This window comes from Natator depressus, chromosome 1 (assembly GCF_965152275.1).
Source record: "Natator depressus isolate rNatDep1 chromosome 1, rNatDep2.hap1, whole genome shotgun sequence".
Classification (NCBI taxonomy): domain Eukaryota; kingdom Metazoa; phylum Chordata; order Testudines; family Cheloniidae; genus Natator; species Natator depressus.
In genome coordinates this window covers 87,365,462-87,382,354 of record NC_134234.1, presented here as the reverse complement: position 1 = coordinate 87,382,354, position 16,893 = coordinate 87,365,462, and the positions used below count along the sequence as shown (strand labels likewise).

General features: G+C 37.9%; 1 protein-coding gene across 1 annotated transcript; it reads left to right on the top strand.

Moving 5' to 3' along the window:
- The first annotated feature begins 2,437 nt into the window (after positions 1 to 2,437).
- Positions 2,438 to 9,276, top strand: SLITRK6 (SLIT and NTRK like family member 6). Its single transcript, XM_074944405.1, has 2 exons — positions 2,438 to 3,004; positions 6,456 to 9,276. The coding sequence occupies exon 2, from the start codon at positions 6,471 to 6,473 to the stop codon at positions 8,991 to 8,993; it is 2,523 nt and encodes an 840-aa protein (XP_074800506.1). The 5' UTR covers positions 2,438 to 3,004; positions 6,456 to 6,470; the 3' UTR covers positions 8,994 to 9,276.
- The last annotated feature ends 7,617 nt before the right edge of the window (positions 9,277 to 16,893 follow it).

The window sequence follows — 16,893 nt, the reverse complement described above, 5'->3', positions numbered from 1 at the left end:
AAACTCCATCCCAGAGCCTGCACCCCAGACTCCTTCCCAGAGCCCAACCTCTCACCCCTTCTGCACCCAAACTCCCTCCCAGAGCCTGCACCCTGCACACCTCCTGCACCCCAATCCCCTGCCCCAGCCCAGGGCCTGCACCCCAGACCTCCTCCTGCCACCCAAACTCCCTCCCAGAGCCTTAGGCAAGTGGGGGTGGCAGAGTTTAGGGGGCGGGTTCTGGGCACCACCAAAATTTCTACAAACCTGCCACTCTTGGGAGAAGATACTGTACTTTGTGAAAAGGTAAAGAACAATGAGTGCCATAAAACCTTTAGGTCCTTTGGGAAATAAATGAGGCTGACAGTTGTGGATATTTTAGTGCAGCTTCACAAACTTTAGAACAGTGAAAGTGATTGATAAGGTGAATGTCTGAAGAGCAGCCCTGTTTAGGGAGAACATCTCTCAATTACATTTTGCAATTAGGTGCTTTAAAAATTAAGTTTCCTTGGACTGGTAATTTTTTCTTGCAAAGCAATCAATTTTATCCTTTCTCATTTAGACCTTTTGTTAGCTTCAATTATATAATTTAAAATTAGGTGTACAGATGCTGTCCTGTGGTTGGAGCTATATGGTCAGATATTTGCAACTGCATGGAGTCCCACGGAAGACCCAATGGACTTCTGTATGGACGTGGGAGTTTATCGACGTATACCCGAGTGCAGGATCACTAGTCATATTAGTTGTAATTATTTTCTTTGATTACTAGATAACAGAGACATAAGGAAATACTTGAATTTCACTGCAACGAATACATTATTGGACCTTGTCCGCACATAAGTTCAGGGGTCTGTACATGCAGAAGCAGTTGCGGGATCAAGACCTTAGTTAATAAAAATCACTTACCAGGTAATAAATCTTAACGTTTTTTGGGGAAAAAAGTCAATGGCAATATTTTCATAAAGCCAGCTGACATGCCTGAACTGGACCATTAATTTTAGAAGCGGGAGAGACTACAAAAAAATTCCATGATTACTCTGCCAAATTTTTAAATTAATGTGGTTGATTTCTGTGAACATTTTTTATTTGTTTTACTGTCTTGAACAACCAAAAAGCAAACGTTAATACTAGGCACAAGTATTCATACCCGGAGTGCAAATCAGAATATCATTTAACTTTTTTGACCAGTCATAACTAGCCAAGAACCCCAGTATATTCACAGAAAACCATTTGCAATCAATCTGGTGATTTAAATAAGATTCTCAAAATGTTTGTCAAATGTTGTCAAGTAAGACATACATTTGAATAAACTGAGATCAGGTCGTGGATATTCTGTAAGCAGAAAAAAGGATTAAAGTCTATTGAATACATTATTTGTGATGAATTATTTCTTATCTCTAATCATTCTGAAATGTTTTTAAAAAATTAACAGTATTTTATATATAGGGAATGAAATAATGAAGAACTAATTATGCTGAACCTAAAATTAATGTACACTTACAACTGGACAAGATTCTGATAATCCTAGTCACATGGAATAGTATTTGACTCCACAAATAGCCCTTACAAAGTCAACAAGACTACTCATAGAGTAATGCAATACTCAGCATGAATAAGGATGTCAGAATCTGGCTGATAACAATTCTGGGACATACAATCCTTGCATTCTTCCACATAATAAACAATTATTAATAATTACTTGTTTAGAACCCCAAAGTAAATATTATCTCAATATGAGCTTGATTTCAAGAAAGAAAAAGAGTCGTTTTTTGTAAACACGTTGTTTCATGCCAAAAATAATACAACACCATGTGCATTAATACCAATATATTATCCTAACATCTGGAAAACAGTCAATTAAAATCAAGCTGAAACTCCCTCCACTAGAGAAGAGGGGGGATTTTTAAAGTGCACTCGCTGCAATCACTCTATGACCATAAACACCAATGTACCATAAACATTTTTTGCTGCACACACACCCCTCTGAACTATTTAACCTACCACATTGTGTGAACTGGAGTAAAGATCTAATGTGCAGCTTTACATTTTTATAAATCCTTCATATCATTATCACAGGCATTTTGTTCCAGAGGAAGATAAGCTTTTCCCTTATCTTATGATAGCTACTGTTGGGTGGAAAACAAGGATTTGTGCATTTGGTTTGGGGGTATTTTCAGCATTTAAAATACATATCAGAAAGATCTCACATTTACTGTATGTCTGCAAACAGAAAAAGCTGCAGGAGCTGTGGTAGAGATTTATTGTCTTGCAGAATCAGCCATTAATAGATCTTAAGTGATCTACAGAAGATTTAGCTGGATTTTATTTTCAGAAGGTTCAATTAGAACAGGAAAAGAGGAGGTGAGACAAATTGCAGGAGGAGGTGGAGCTGAGCTGTCCCAAGGTGGAGCTGTATCTTGTGTTAAATGACACTGGCAGATTAAAGCTCTCTGATGGGGAAGGGGAAGGGCTTAAAGGCTGAGCCAAAAGCCAAGAAGTCTTTTTATTTACGCCTACCTCCCAGCCCCTGGCAATCTGACTAATAACAAACTGAGGTAACAAGAAAGACTAGAAAGAAGAGAGAGAACACAGAAGCAGAAGCAGCTTGGATCTAAAAATCTAACAAACCAAGAGGGGTCAGTTTAAGCTCTGCTGAACATCTTGTTTATTTACTGCATCCAAAAGCTTGCAAATGGTTAACTATATGCAGAAAAGTCAGGATAGATGGGAAGTATGCTGTGAATTTTAATTGAGGAAAAGGGACAACTGCTTTCAGGATGGTGTAGAGTGCACTCTGCCTGAGAGATTTTATGTATTATTATTTTTTTTTCCAGTGAAATGCTCTGTACTTTGTTTTCTGACACGGACTTTTAACTTTAGGCAGCTGGAGCTGTACAAAAGCTTGCAGCAAACTGAAAATTTGGAAGAAAGTGTACATTTTTTATAAAGAGAACCTGAATTGCATTTGACCATCTACTCAAATTGTGCATTACTGATCGTGTCAGGGAGTGTTGCTTCTGTACAGGTAAGAAAGCTTCCAGTTAGCTAATTATCTCAAGTGAATTTCCTCACTTTTTCTCTGGGTCTTTCACACCAATTGATTTTATTTTTCTGTATTACTCTGGTTAACTTTACAGTTAAATGATAGAAATCTGTATAGATTTACCCACTGATATTTCAAGCACTGTTCCGGGTACGTTTTTCACTGAACAGTTTTCAATACATGTAGTCGCTCAGCTGGCAAAGAGAGAGTAGTTTTAAACTGTAGCATGCACTGTAGCATGGATTAAAGAAGTGTTTTTCTGAAGTATGACGTTACTCTTAAAATACATCATCCAACTGTGCTTATATCCAGAATTAACAAGAAGGCTTGAATGGTTTTATATACTGCACATTCCCCTTTCTTAACCCGAGGCTTTGGAGTACTTCACTATTCACTTTACACATATTTGTATCAAGAGTAAGATCAAATAAAAAAGACACTATTTTTTTTTAAAAGAAGATTTTATTATTTCACTGCTTCTCAAGCGTATTGCAAATTTGCCTTAAGGGACTCATAACTCACTACTTCTATATATACTGCAAGTTTGCCTGGTAGGAAAGACTCTGGAAGTCACAAATCTTTTTTAATAAAAACTGTGAAAAGAACAATTACAGTAAGCAGTTATGAAAACTAAGTTACCACCTGAAATTTCTTATAACACTTCACTAAATGAAACAGGATAATAATTAGTCCAGTATTTCAAAATGAAATGTATATTCAATCTTTACTGTGAGTTCTTTCAACACAATGTTAATCATCTGTTACATAAAAGCATCTGCTATTTTAAAATAAGAGTGGAGCTCATTTAAGGCTAGATTTACTTGCTCCTGCGTGCACAGACTGAACGTTTAAAAAGACATGCCAATCAGTTCTCATCCAATACTTACAAAATATGTAGAAGTTCCCAGTGTCTTTCTACTGTGTGCGTGTGTGTGTGTGAGAGAGAGAACGAGAGAGAGAGAAAGAGAGAGAGAATGTTTGCAATGTTCCCTGCAAAAGTATGCTAATGATTAAAATAGGAATGTGTTCCAATTGGTTACAAATGTTCTTACTTTCATCTTTGAAAAATGATGAGAGGTCTTGGATTTTTTTTAAAAAATCATTTTTTAAATATGTATTAAAATGCAACATGCATTTCAGATTAATGTATTTTGATTTATTTCACTTGATTTTGCTCTGGGCCCTCATAAAAACTACAGTTTAAATACAATGCACAACTATGCTGGTGCCCTGATACAGAAACCAGTTACAGAAAATAAAGGCTACTTAGCAACACAATAGATTTGTTATGGGTCATTGTTACCAGAAGCTTCATTTTTCACCTTAGGTTACTGAAAAGAATGCTAGTGAATGAATGAATACAGTTTTCTTGAACACAATATCATGGTGGCATTAATCTGAATCCTTTGGAATAAGATTTCTGCATATTGGGTCTTTCCCAATACTTTATGGAAAATCAGAGGCTCAGACACGATGTAAGTTACATTTAACCAGTTAACTAGAATAGACTATGTTCAAGAACTACTCTATGATCCAACAAAAAACATGTTTTGTTTCTACTGAAAAAGATACATGAATCAAATAAGTTTAGTGACAGATTCTGTCACCTTTCCTCATGATGAGAAGCACTTTTATCCACTGAAATCTGTGGGACAACTGTGGAGTAAGGTATTACTCAATGTGCACAAACTAGTGCTTACTGATTTATAAGCATTTTAGTAGCATTCACAAGGGTAGTATCTGAGTGCCTCCTGTGAAAGGCCTCTTATCAAGTTGCAAAAGAAGTCTAGATTAGTAGGCTAAATGAAGCCTAAATGAGTAGTGCCGTAAGAATAAGATATGCATCTAAGAATAAGACATGGCCGATGGGATGCCAAAATATATGACCAAATTCTGAGAATGTTCATAAACATAATTACATAGATTCTTGCAACTTCTTCAGAAAGCAGAAATTCTGCGGGTTAATTGTGTGATGACATTCTGCTCTGCAAAGCATGTTTCAATAGCTCACTTAAAAAGATCAAGTGACCTTTATGACACAGATTTCTTCAAGCAATATTGTTCACTTCTGGAAGAAATAGTGCACTGAAGGGGAATGCTTGAATGAAATAATGTGTTTCAAATCAATCTTTTCAGAGTAGGACCCTTTTCTTGTTGGAAATGTGGAAGTATTTACTTTAATAATAGATTATAAACAGACGTGACTTCATCTAATGCAACAATAAGTATCTTTGCTCTTTGGTAATTAGACAACCTTGCTATGAAAAAAGAAACACCCAGAACCCTCATATGAACAGTAACAAACTAATCTCATCTCAGTGAGAACCATGCCAAAACAGATACTTAATTGAAAATATATAATGTTCACCAGTTTCTGTTCCTGATTTAATAGTTGGACAGTTCTGATGCATTTCTCATGCATCCTAAAGTTTGAGACCAATCGTTTGCAAGATAATAGCTTAAATTACACACTGCAGATGATGTCATTCATCATTGCTAATTTTAATGACAAATCTCTTGCTGTGTGCATTTTAGAATGATATTAATATTAATTATTAAGAAGAAAATGTCCTATTCAATATACTGTATATTGCCTACCTATTTCTTTCTATTTGTACTTCACTCTTATTCTTTTATTGCTAGTAAACTTAGTTTACATATTGAATGCACAAATATATTATACATATATGTATAAAACGTGTGTATAATCTCTCTAAAGATATGAATGTGTGGGTAGGGTGTGTATGTACATCTACCCCCAGCTATATTTAAACTAGAAACACAGCACATACATATTTAAACAAAAGGAAAAATCACTAATTGTTCTCAATTTTGGAGGTATTAGGATTGCAGAAGTTCCATTTCAATTTACAATAAATTGCAGAAACAGGCAAAGAAAAAGCCCTCCACATACTGGCTGAATAAATATTTGATAGACAATAGATTGTTGGAACCGAACCGAGATTGTTTTATTATGAAACTTCTGTTCAGTCATGTAGCCTGTTAATATCTATCTCTTGCAAGTTCCTAAAAACTGCAGCACTGCATGCCCATCATCGAAGGTGAAAATATAATATTTTATATTAACCTTGATGGAAGCAGTTTGGGGCAGTGACCTGTCTTTTTCTTTGCTTTTTTGTTTGCCTACAAAGCACCATGTACGTATATGGCACTCCATAAATAAGAACATAATTTTCATGAGCCCTGCATGCTGTTGCAACCTAAAAATACTGAAGGGCTTCTGTGTTATGACCTTCATGCTATATTTAATGGTCAGAACTAATCATGTGTTGCATTTCTTAAAGAATCATTAAAATGTTTGATAGAACACAATATCTTTTTTTAAGGATACTTTTTTAGGTAAGCTTGGGGTACTTTCAAGTATTTTTTTTCAAATATGAAATGATAAACTCAATTCATTTTTATTTTACAGGACCTACTGGCAACAATGAAGCTCTGGATTTTTATGTTATGTGCAGTTGTGGTTGCCTCGGATTTACTCCAATCTCAGCCTTCTTTGTCTTCAGCGAGAGGATCTTGTGAGAATCTGTGTTCTTGTGAAGAAAAGGATGATATCTTGATTATAAACTGTGAAGAAAGAGGTATCAAAATGTTATCACAAATAAATGTCCCACCATCACGGCCTTTCCATCTTAACCTGCTGAACAATGGCTTGACCATGTTACATATGAATGATTTTGCTGGCCTCCTCAATGCTATCTCACTACATGTTGGATTTAATAATATTGCAGATATTGAGCCTGGAGCTTTTAATGGTCTCAGTCGTCTCAAGCAACTTCATATCAATCACAATTCTTTAGAAATACTTAAAGAGGATACTTTTCAGGGACTGGAAAATCTGGAGTTTCTTCAAGCAGACAACAATTTCATCACCGTGATTGAAGCAAGTGCCTTTAGCAAACTCAACAGACTTAAAGTTCTTATTTTAAATGACAATGCCATTGAGTTTCTCCCTCCTAATATATTTCGCTTTGTGCCATTGACCCACTTAGATCTTCGTGGAAACCAGTTACAGACTCTGCCATATGTAGGCTTTTTAGAGCATATTGGTCGAATACTGGACCTTCAGCTGGAAGACAACAAATGGGCCTGTAATTGTGACTTACTGCAGCTGAAGATATGGCTAGAAAACATGCCTCCCCAGTCTATAATAGGTGATGTTGTGTGCAACAGCCCTCCAGTTATCAAAGGGAGCATCCTAAGAAGATTAAAAAAAGAATTGCTCTGTCCCACTCACCCTATAAATGAACTTGAAGATCCTTCAGGGTCCTTGCCCTGGGTAGTAACCACATCTATAAGTGATAGTCACCTACCAGCGAAGGTGATCCCTGTCCTGAAAGCTCCTACCAAGGAACCAGGTTTAGTGCTTCATGCCACAAAGCCAGCTACTCAGCTTCCAGGAATATACTGTCCTGTACCCTGTCACTGCACCAGCCATATCCTGTCAGGAGTTCTAATTCACTGCCAGGAGCGAAATATCGAAAGCTTGTCTGATTTAGGTCCCCCTCCTCCAAATCCTAGAAAGCTTATTCTAGCTGGAAACATTATTCAAACATTGCTGAAATCAGATCTGATGGACTATGCTAGCCTGGAAATGCTTCACTTGGGAAACAATCGTATTGAAATCCTTGAAGAAGGATCATTTATGAATCTAACAAGATTGCAGAAGCTATATCTAAATGGCAATCATCTTACAAAGTTAAGTCAGAGTCTCTTCCTTGGTCTTCAGCACCTTGAGTATTTGTATCTTGAATACAATGCCATCAAGGAAGTTTTGCCAGGGACATTTAACATGATGACAAAACTTAAGGTGTTATATTTAAACAACAACCTTCTTCAAACTTTACCACCCCATGTTTTCTCAGGGGTGCCACTAGCCAGGCTAAACCTCAAAACAAACCAGTTTACCCATTTGCCTGTGAGCACTGTCTTGGATGAACTGGATTTGCTTGTACAAATTGAACTTGAGGACAACCCTTGGGACTGTACTTGTGATTCAGTTGGGCTGCAGCAGTGGATACAAAAGTTGAGTAAGAACATCGTGATGGGTGACATTTTCTGTAAATCCCCAGGGCACCTAGCAAAAAAAGAATTGAAATCTCTGAATACTGAAGTCTTATGCCCAGGACTAATAAATAGCCAAGCCCTACCAACCCATGCTAGCTTTATAGTTGTGACAACTTCTTCTACAACAACCAATACCGCGAACACTATTCTTCGATCACTTACAGATGCTGTCCCACTTTCTGTTTTAATCCTAGGGCTCCTAATTGTGTTTATTACGATTGTATTTTGTGCAGCAGGAATAGTTGTCCTTGTTCTGCATCGGCGGAGAAGACACAAAAAGAAACAGGCAGATGAACACATGAGGGACAGTAGCCCAGTTCATCTCCAGTACAGTATGTATGGTCACAAAACAACACACCATACAACTGAGCGTCCAGCACCAACTCTCTATGAGCAACGCATGATCAGCCCCATGGTTCAAGTTTATCGAAGTCCATCCTTCAGCCCCAAACAGACAGAACAACAGGAGGAGGGAAATGAAAAGGATGTGAATGATTCCAAACATCTCTGCAGAAGTCTTCTGGAAAGAGAGAACAATTCTCCTCTCACAGGTTCAAATGTCAAGTACAAATGTACAGACCAATCAGCTGAATTTCTGACCTTTCAGGATGCCAGCTCTTTATACAGAAACATTCTTGAGAGAGAAAGAGAACTCCAGCAGCTAGGAATCACTGAGTATCTAAGGAAAAATATTGTCCAGCTCCAGCCCGACATGGAAGTACATTATCCTGGAACACATGAGGAGCTAAAGTTAATGGAGACACTAATGTACTCCAGACCAAGAAGGGTGTTGCTTGAGCAGACTAAAAATGAGTATTTTGAGCTCAAAGCTAACTTACATGCTGAGCCTGACTACCTGGAAGTCCTGGAACAGCAAACATAAAATGACATTACTTTGGATTGGGACAGAAAATCTGTAATTCTATTTTAAATAAGAACATTGTAAATGAAAGTGCCTTATAATAATGTATCATCCATCAGGACTAAAGCACAGCAGTAATCCTAACAAAAAACTCAGGGATCACTGTGGGAAGCCATGGGGAAGTTTGCAGGCAATATGTCTTACCCCAAGTGAAACATGATCTCTGTGCGATTGAACTGTGGCAGGAAGATTACCATATTCCTTTAGGGATCCAGGTTAAAAGGCCTGTATGGCACTCCCCATTCTGTACCTGACCTAGGATAAACCTTTTATGTTACTTGTACTTCTTTCTTTTCTCTTAATTTAATTGGACTACTTTTTTAAGTACCTGATTATATAGTTATAAAGGTTAATATGTATTGATTAGGTATTAGTACATACACTACATATGTGAACATTGTCTACAACTGCACTTACCATATCCTTATAATAAATACAAAAGGAAATGAAGCTTTGTCATACTAAATATCAGTTAAAAAGAAAAAAAGAAAAGAAAAAAATGAAAGATATTTAATTGTATAGGCACCCAATGCCTGCAAATATTTAAGTATCTTTTACATGGGACTTCATTTATCACATTTTTACAGTATGTGGATGGAAAATATATGTATAAATATAATTACCAACAATTTAAGAGACAACAACAAAACTTTCTGCTGCTTTCCCTATCTGACAGTTTTACTCAAATTTGGACAATCTTCCCTTGTTCTGCTGCTATAAAATGTTGTACATCACTGGTGTTGCAACTCATAAGCCAGGGCAATTTTGAAAGCTACTGAGAATCAGCTGTAAATACATTAGTGCACCTAGTGAGTTTGATTTCTTTCATATGACTGGCTCCTGTGGTGGCTTTGAATATTCCTGTCAGAAATACAGAAATAAGTACGCAATGGCCAGTAACTTTCCTATATGGGAAGGGGGGTGGGGTAGGGGGATATTTTGTTGTTGTTTGTATCAATTCTCTAAATTTTGCCACACATTAACAGCAAAAAGGCACATCTCCTGTTAAGAGGTAAAAGTGGCTTAGTGTGGAGCCCTGCAGCTTTATTTTACAGCAAAGTCTAGCTAGATTTATATTAACTATTTATTCTGTACAGTTTTGTATTTTTTTTTTTCAGTTCACAACAAGGAATAATTCTTGGGTGCCTTTCAAGCAAATCAAAGAACTGCTCACTATAAACAAAAATGGAAATAAAGCTTTTTAAAAAAAATATATATATCATTTTCTTAAAAATCACTTTTTTAAAAAAGAAGGCAGCAGGACCTGCATGCACAAGTTTAGAACTGTTCAGGAATCAAACACGAAGCTTCTCTCTGTTGTCATGTGGACAGAAGCATCTTGTTCACTGTGCAATAAGGCCATTCAGTTTCTCTGCACGACTGACACAGTGCCAAACGGAAAATCTGACCTGCATTTCTCCTCCTTTTAAAACAAATCTTTTGTAAATCAACTACACATGAATATTTTTTCTGATTTCCAATTGCACAGCTATTTAAAGGCTGAATCAATTAATAGATTTCTAAATATATAGATTAAAACTAACAACTGTAGACTTGATAAATTCAGAGCCAAAAAAAAAAAAAGATTCCCTTCCTTTAGTTTAGCCTACTGCAGTTTTCTTGCCTAGCTGTGAGTTCTCCACACTTCTTATATATGAGTTTCTGAACGAACACAATCTCTGATAGAAAACTACATTTTATTGGCTTTTAAGTTTGCATAGTGCTATTGACTTCAGTGGTACTATGCAGATTTACACGAGGTGAGGATCTGGCCCTGTATCATTTCTGTTATCTGATCAAACTTCCATAACAACATTTTGTTGATATCATCACATTGCCATGACAGTATAACTAGTTGGCTCCCAAGAATCAAATTGCAGTAGCAAGACAATAAGCGCTGTTTGCTCTGGCTATGACTAAAACCTAACATAGTTTAAGTTTTGTCCATAGTGCATTCTAGGAGAGCAAGAAACAGAGTGATTGGTTAGAATACAGCTACAATAATGTTACCATCATTTCACTCAAAAGAAATCATTACAGAAAACGGACAAATAAATTCTGTCACCAACCATCTTGTAGTAAGAGGTACTGATAGTTGTAATAATTAAAATCGTTAAGGGTCTGATTAAAAATCTAAAGAAGTTTATGGAATTGACTTTTGTGGACTGTGGATCAGGCCCTAGATATATAATATTCTATAAAAAATTAAGTTTAAATAGGTGGATTAGTTCCCTCAAACTCATCTTTTTTCCATTAACCCTCCCGACTATCAGAGATTTCAAAGTCAGAGCAGGGGTGAGGGGAAGCTGGAGAAAGAAGCAGTGAAGAACCAGTTGGCCCTAATTCTTCTCTGCCCTTTATGGTAATTTACACCAGTGCAACGTGGGTGTACAATGCTGCCTTCTGATCGCTATGGTGCAGAGTTGTGGAGAATCAAGCCCTCAGGCTTCTGTTTGAGGGAAATGCTTTCAGACTACAGAAAGTGCCACTTGCATAGATGACACTTTATTTAGCTGCTAAAGATTTCTTAGCAGAATGTGGAGGACAACTATGCTGGAAAATAGGCTCTTTCACTGTAGACTGAAAGCATCAGAAAAATGTTGAGTACAATTTATGTCATGGCAACTCAGATGCTCAGTTGTGTCAGCGCTCCACTCACCACAGCTGTGGGAAGGGGAGCTTTAGACTAACTTTGTTCATCCTCCCTGCCTCGGCCTGCTGGGGGCTCTTTCAATCCCTGCATAAATTAGGGCAGCCTCAGGAGGGCTCTCATTTAGAGAGGGCTGTAATGGCCCCAAGTAGCTGTTGTAGCATCCAAGGATCATTGGAGTAAGCCACATGTCATCCACAACACTTCCTAATTAAAAACAAATACATAAATAAAAAGGAGCTAGGAAAAGCCTGTGGCTGAAGGTTCTCTGAAATGTTTCCATCACAGCAATCAGAAATGCATCTCTTCTGGGGAATTGGGTGGGGTCTGATGGAGTGTCCTCTTGTTGTGGCATGTTCTCCTCCTTTTCATTGACAGCCAAAGATAAACAGTTTATGTATGTTTATTGAGATCACACAGTAGAGGCCAGAAAGTGCAACATATCTGATGGTCTGAAACAAAGTGGATTCATTTTTTCTCATGTCAGTACTGGAGTTAATAATTGAGTGCAAGAACAGTACCTCAGCAGACATATTGGTGCAGTTGGCAGGTACATAACTGTTATGTTGTAAAGGCACCTCAAGGGTACCTGACACTGTCATTTTTTTTCTGACAGTTTGGCACTCAAAATGTATTAAATAACAAGAGAGATCTGTTCTCTCAAGAAACACAGCTTACATCAATCTCTTGCAGATATTATTTTAACCTGCCTCTTATCTTTTAACATACATAAAAAATCAAATATATGTTTTCGTCCCTTTTCTTCTTACTACAGGTGTCCTGACAGCCTCTTTAATAATGGCACATGCATATATTACCTACAGTGATATCTCTGCAAGCTTTTGAACAGAAAAGACTCAACCATAAAATTACTTTTAGTCTATTAAAAGTGGCTCATTGAATATGGGACTGATCAAATATTTTCAATCCATTCTTCTCTTTTAATGTGGTTGCTTGAACTTTTTTGTAAGGGATTTCCAAACTGAATATGAGTTCATACTTTTTACAGGGATGCATCCAAGCCACAAGATCCAGACCTGAAACCAAGCTTTCCCCAAGATCAGCAGCATTTGGTATGATAGCAATCTGAGGATTTGGCGAGGCCTACCTCTACATGAAATAAAAGCCAAAAATTGATCCTTCCATAACGGCAGGTGTTGTGTGACACCTACCTAGAGATCTGTTACCTAGGAAGAATGAGAAAATGAAGAGATGAGGCTGACTAGGAAGGCCAGACATCTGTGCAAGAAGACTTTCTGGTACATTAATGGAGAGAGGCATTTGCTGCAGAGAAAACTAATGTTTCACAGGGGAAAATAATAGTGGTCTGTAAAATGAGGAAAATTAATCACAATGCACTCTGTCATGCACACTAGCATGACTGGCTAGTCTTGTAGAGATGCTAAACACACCATGGTCGGGCGGGGAAACATTTGACTTCTAGACGACGAGATGGACTGTAACATTCTCTGAAGAGGCATCACTCTTTTATTTCCCCTTTTGTTGTTCCAGTATACAGGAATTTGCAGAGTTTGGGGAGGCTCTACAGGGTTTTCACATTGCTTGCAGAGTCCAGATCTGTGAGGGCTCACTGTGTGGTCCCACCAGGGTGGATTAGGGGCAGAGAAGAGGGATCAGATACGGAGGCTGTGTGCTGCTTCAAAGGCTTTGTCCCTTAATGGTGCTCTAGGTTTGTGATATTCTTGATCATGCCTCAGTAATAGATGGTAAATCCTTCTTGTTCTGAAACAGAAATTGACTATAACATTAGCTACCTACTGGAATCAATACTGGGAAGTTAATTTCCATACTGAAAAGATACAGCATGACATTCTGTTTCCAGATCATTGCTAACAGTCAGCCTTGGCTTTTTAACACAACAGAGCAATTTCTGAAAAAGCCACAACTTGATAGAAACCAGCTAACCTCAAGAATAAGAAAAGAATGAAAACACCAGATGTTGCTCAGGTTCTTGATGGTATGATGTGATGGACAAGTGCTCTTTAGCTGGAATTACTTCTTTTCATAGGGTCACTCAAGAATAGGGTGCAAGTATATATGCATGATACAACTCCTGAAATGTGCACCTGGGGTTTGTGTTGCAATACACAAGCTCCAGAAGCCTGGATTCACAAAAGAAATTAGGCTGAACATCACAACACCTAACATTTAGGCACATGGAAAATCACTGTGATTCACAAAGCCTGAATTAGACTCCTATACAATGAATGGGGAGAGATAGGGACCATAGATTGCAACCCAGAAAAGCCAGCGTAACCTAGCCAGTGAGAGGTGCTGACAACAGGAAGGTGTACTAATTCTGCCCCCTCACAGAGATAGGTGCTTAAGTCCAGGATGGAGGGAGGCACCTATATCTGCTTATGATTCACAGGCAGGAACCCTCTTTGGAGTAGGGTACCTATGCTGTTTGGAAAAAAGCAGGAGGTGGAGGCCACCGCTCTCCTTATAACATTTATCCCACTGGTTAGAGAACTTGCCTGGGGTGTGGGAAACCCAGTTTCAATTCACCGCCTCTGCCCAAAGAGAAAGAATTTGAATACAAATCTCCCACCTATTATTCGAGTGCTCTGACCACTGAACTATGGATAGTCTGATGTGTGGCTCCTCAATCTCTGTTGCTGAAGCTGTTGTACTCTGGATAAATAATGAAAGAGTGATTGGAGCAGGGGGACTGGACCTGCGTAGGTGCCCTCACCACTGGGCTACAGAATCATTCTCACACACACTCTCTCTGTTTCTGGCCCACTGACTATTTAAGTACCTATCCAGTGTGGAATAGTCATGGGCCAGACAGAAAGAAAGAAAGAGAGGCAGTGTGTGTGTGTGTGTGTGTGTGTGTGTGAGAGAGAGAGAGAATCTGTGGTCCAATGGTTAGTGCATCCACCTCAGAGGTGGGAGACTGTAGGACCAGTCCCCCTGCTTCAATCACTCCTTTATTTATCCATAGGGGAACAGCTCCGACAGGAGACATGTGGGAAACCTACATCAGAATATCCCATTACTCAGTGGTTAGAGCACTCCCCTAAGAGATAGGAGGCACCTATTGAAATTTTTCTCCCCTTCTGCAGAGAGGATGAATTGAGCTTGGTTTTTACACATCCCAGGCAAATGCTCTAATCACAGGGCTAAAAGTTGTAAGGTAAGTACTGCCACCACCATTTCCACCCCAGGCCAAATTTTGAACAGGACGCAGTCCAATAGGCGGCTTCTAAGCATACCAACCAAATCCAATCCCTCATGCAGCAAAACACCTATTCTTCCCTGGTTTGTGAATTTCTCTGGGGCTTAGATGTGAGACAGGTACCCAGATGCCTAGAATGAGGCAAAAATGTGCATGCCCAGAGGCAGAAATTTAGGTGCAGAAGGAACCTTTACTCTGAAAACTTAGGCAGTGAGTGAATTCAGGCACCTATAGGGGTTAGGCAGGAGTTTTGTGCATCGCATTGGAACCAAAATTGGAACTTAGGCACCTAACTCCTTTTGTGCATTCAGTCCGAGTCTACATTTTAAACCACTTACTTGTAATTCGTGCTTTTAGGAAGGAACAAGGGAGGAAGCCTTGTCTTTTTTATTATTATTATTTTAGAAGGAACCTGCACAACAAATGTTGGTTTATCTTTATTTTAGCCTAGTCTCATTGCAGATACATGTATCTAGATTGGTTTGTATTTGAGGTCATTTGTTTTAGGAATCTTACAAATCTGGCAGATGTAGTTAATTTACCATTTAGACTATAGAAGTACCTACAATAATTTTCAAACAAAAAGAGGACTGGAACCCCTTATATATGATAAAATCTATCCTCTTAACTGTTACCATAAATTAGTATTTTAAATTAGCAATAAAATTGGGTTTTGTCAGCTCATAAAACTAAATCTCAATTTTTGTTTTGCATAAGAGCTGGAACAGCATTTTCACACTGCTTTAAGTACAAAGCTGATATGGCATTTTCATACGGGATACACATTTTGGTTGAAATATGATTAAATAGCTTCATCTTTGAATCTGATTAAGAAGAGGTCTAAGTTTAGATAAGTAACAATATCTGAGATACTGTAGATTTACATGGTGGACACTATTTCTCATCAGGTTGAGATCCAGATTTAATTTGAGAATGAGGAGATACAATGTATTTACGGACGAAGAATCTGACTGTCCACTGATTTGCACCTGATGATTTCAAGGTGGGTGTAAAACACTAACAAATCAGAAGCATAGCATTTCATACCCACTTTGCACATATGTAAATGACTACTCTAGGAGCTAGGAAGTGGTGAATGAGGCCTGCAGCCTTTAATTGTCTTGTGGATTAGATACATATCCTTAAATAACATACAACTGAAAGAGATGCGTTTTAAAAAAATAATCCCTATCCATTAGCCATTCATGCATATAGAACTCCCCAGTGGGAGATTCTGTGCTCAGGATAGCTATCTTTATGCTGTCTCATATAATAACATTAAGGCTGAATCATGTTCAGTAGGTCTTCTAATAATTGCACATCATGGGCTTAAGAACCATCAGTGCTCCCATTTGATGTCAATAAGGGTTTCTTGCAGTTCAGACTTCATGCTGTTATATTTAGTCAGTCGTCCACAATATGTACAAAATATTTATTATTTACATATAGAAATATCTAAGTAAGTCATCCCTTTCAGAAAGGCATGTTTTCAACATTTGTTAATTTTAGACTTTTGGCCTGATCGAAAGTCCCCATTGACTGCAGAAGACTTTGGATCAGGCCCAACCATGAATTTAACATTCTATGCTAGTTTCACAGCAATGATTATCCATATGTCTATGCCATATTTTGCTAAGGTAACTAAAGCTTTCTTTGGCTTGGTTAATTTTCTCTAACACAGAACATGTAAACCAGAACATGACACAGTTAAAAATGCTGATATCAATCACAATAGACCTGGAAGCATTTTGAGGAGAAAATAGAGCAGTGTTCTTTTTCTACACACAGAACATAGGCTTTTTGAATATAGGGTTAAGGAAGGAAATAGAAACCATACTCATCGACTAAAATGCTGAAACTATCAATCTTTTAGGGAGTGAGCCATTTATATAGTCACTGAATTAATGAAATATGTTTTCCTGACAGATTGGTGAAGCAATTCTATATGTATTTTTAAAACACTAGTAATCTCACTTTTTCCTCTGGTGTTTGAGGCTCCCATATTTTCC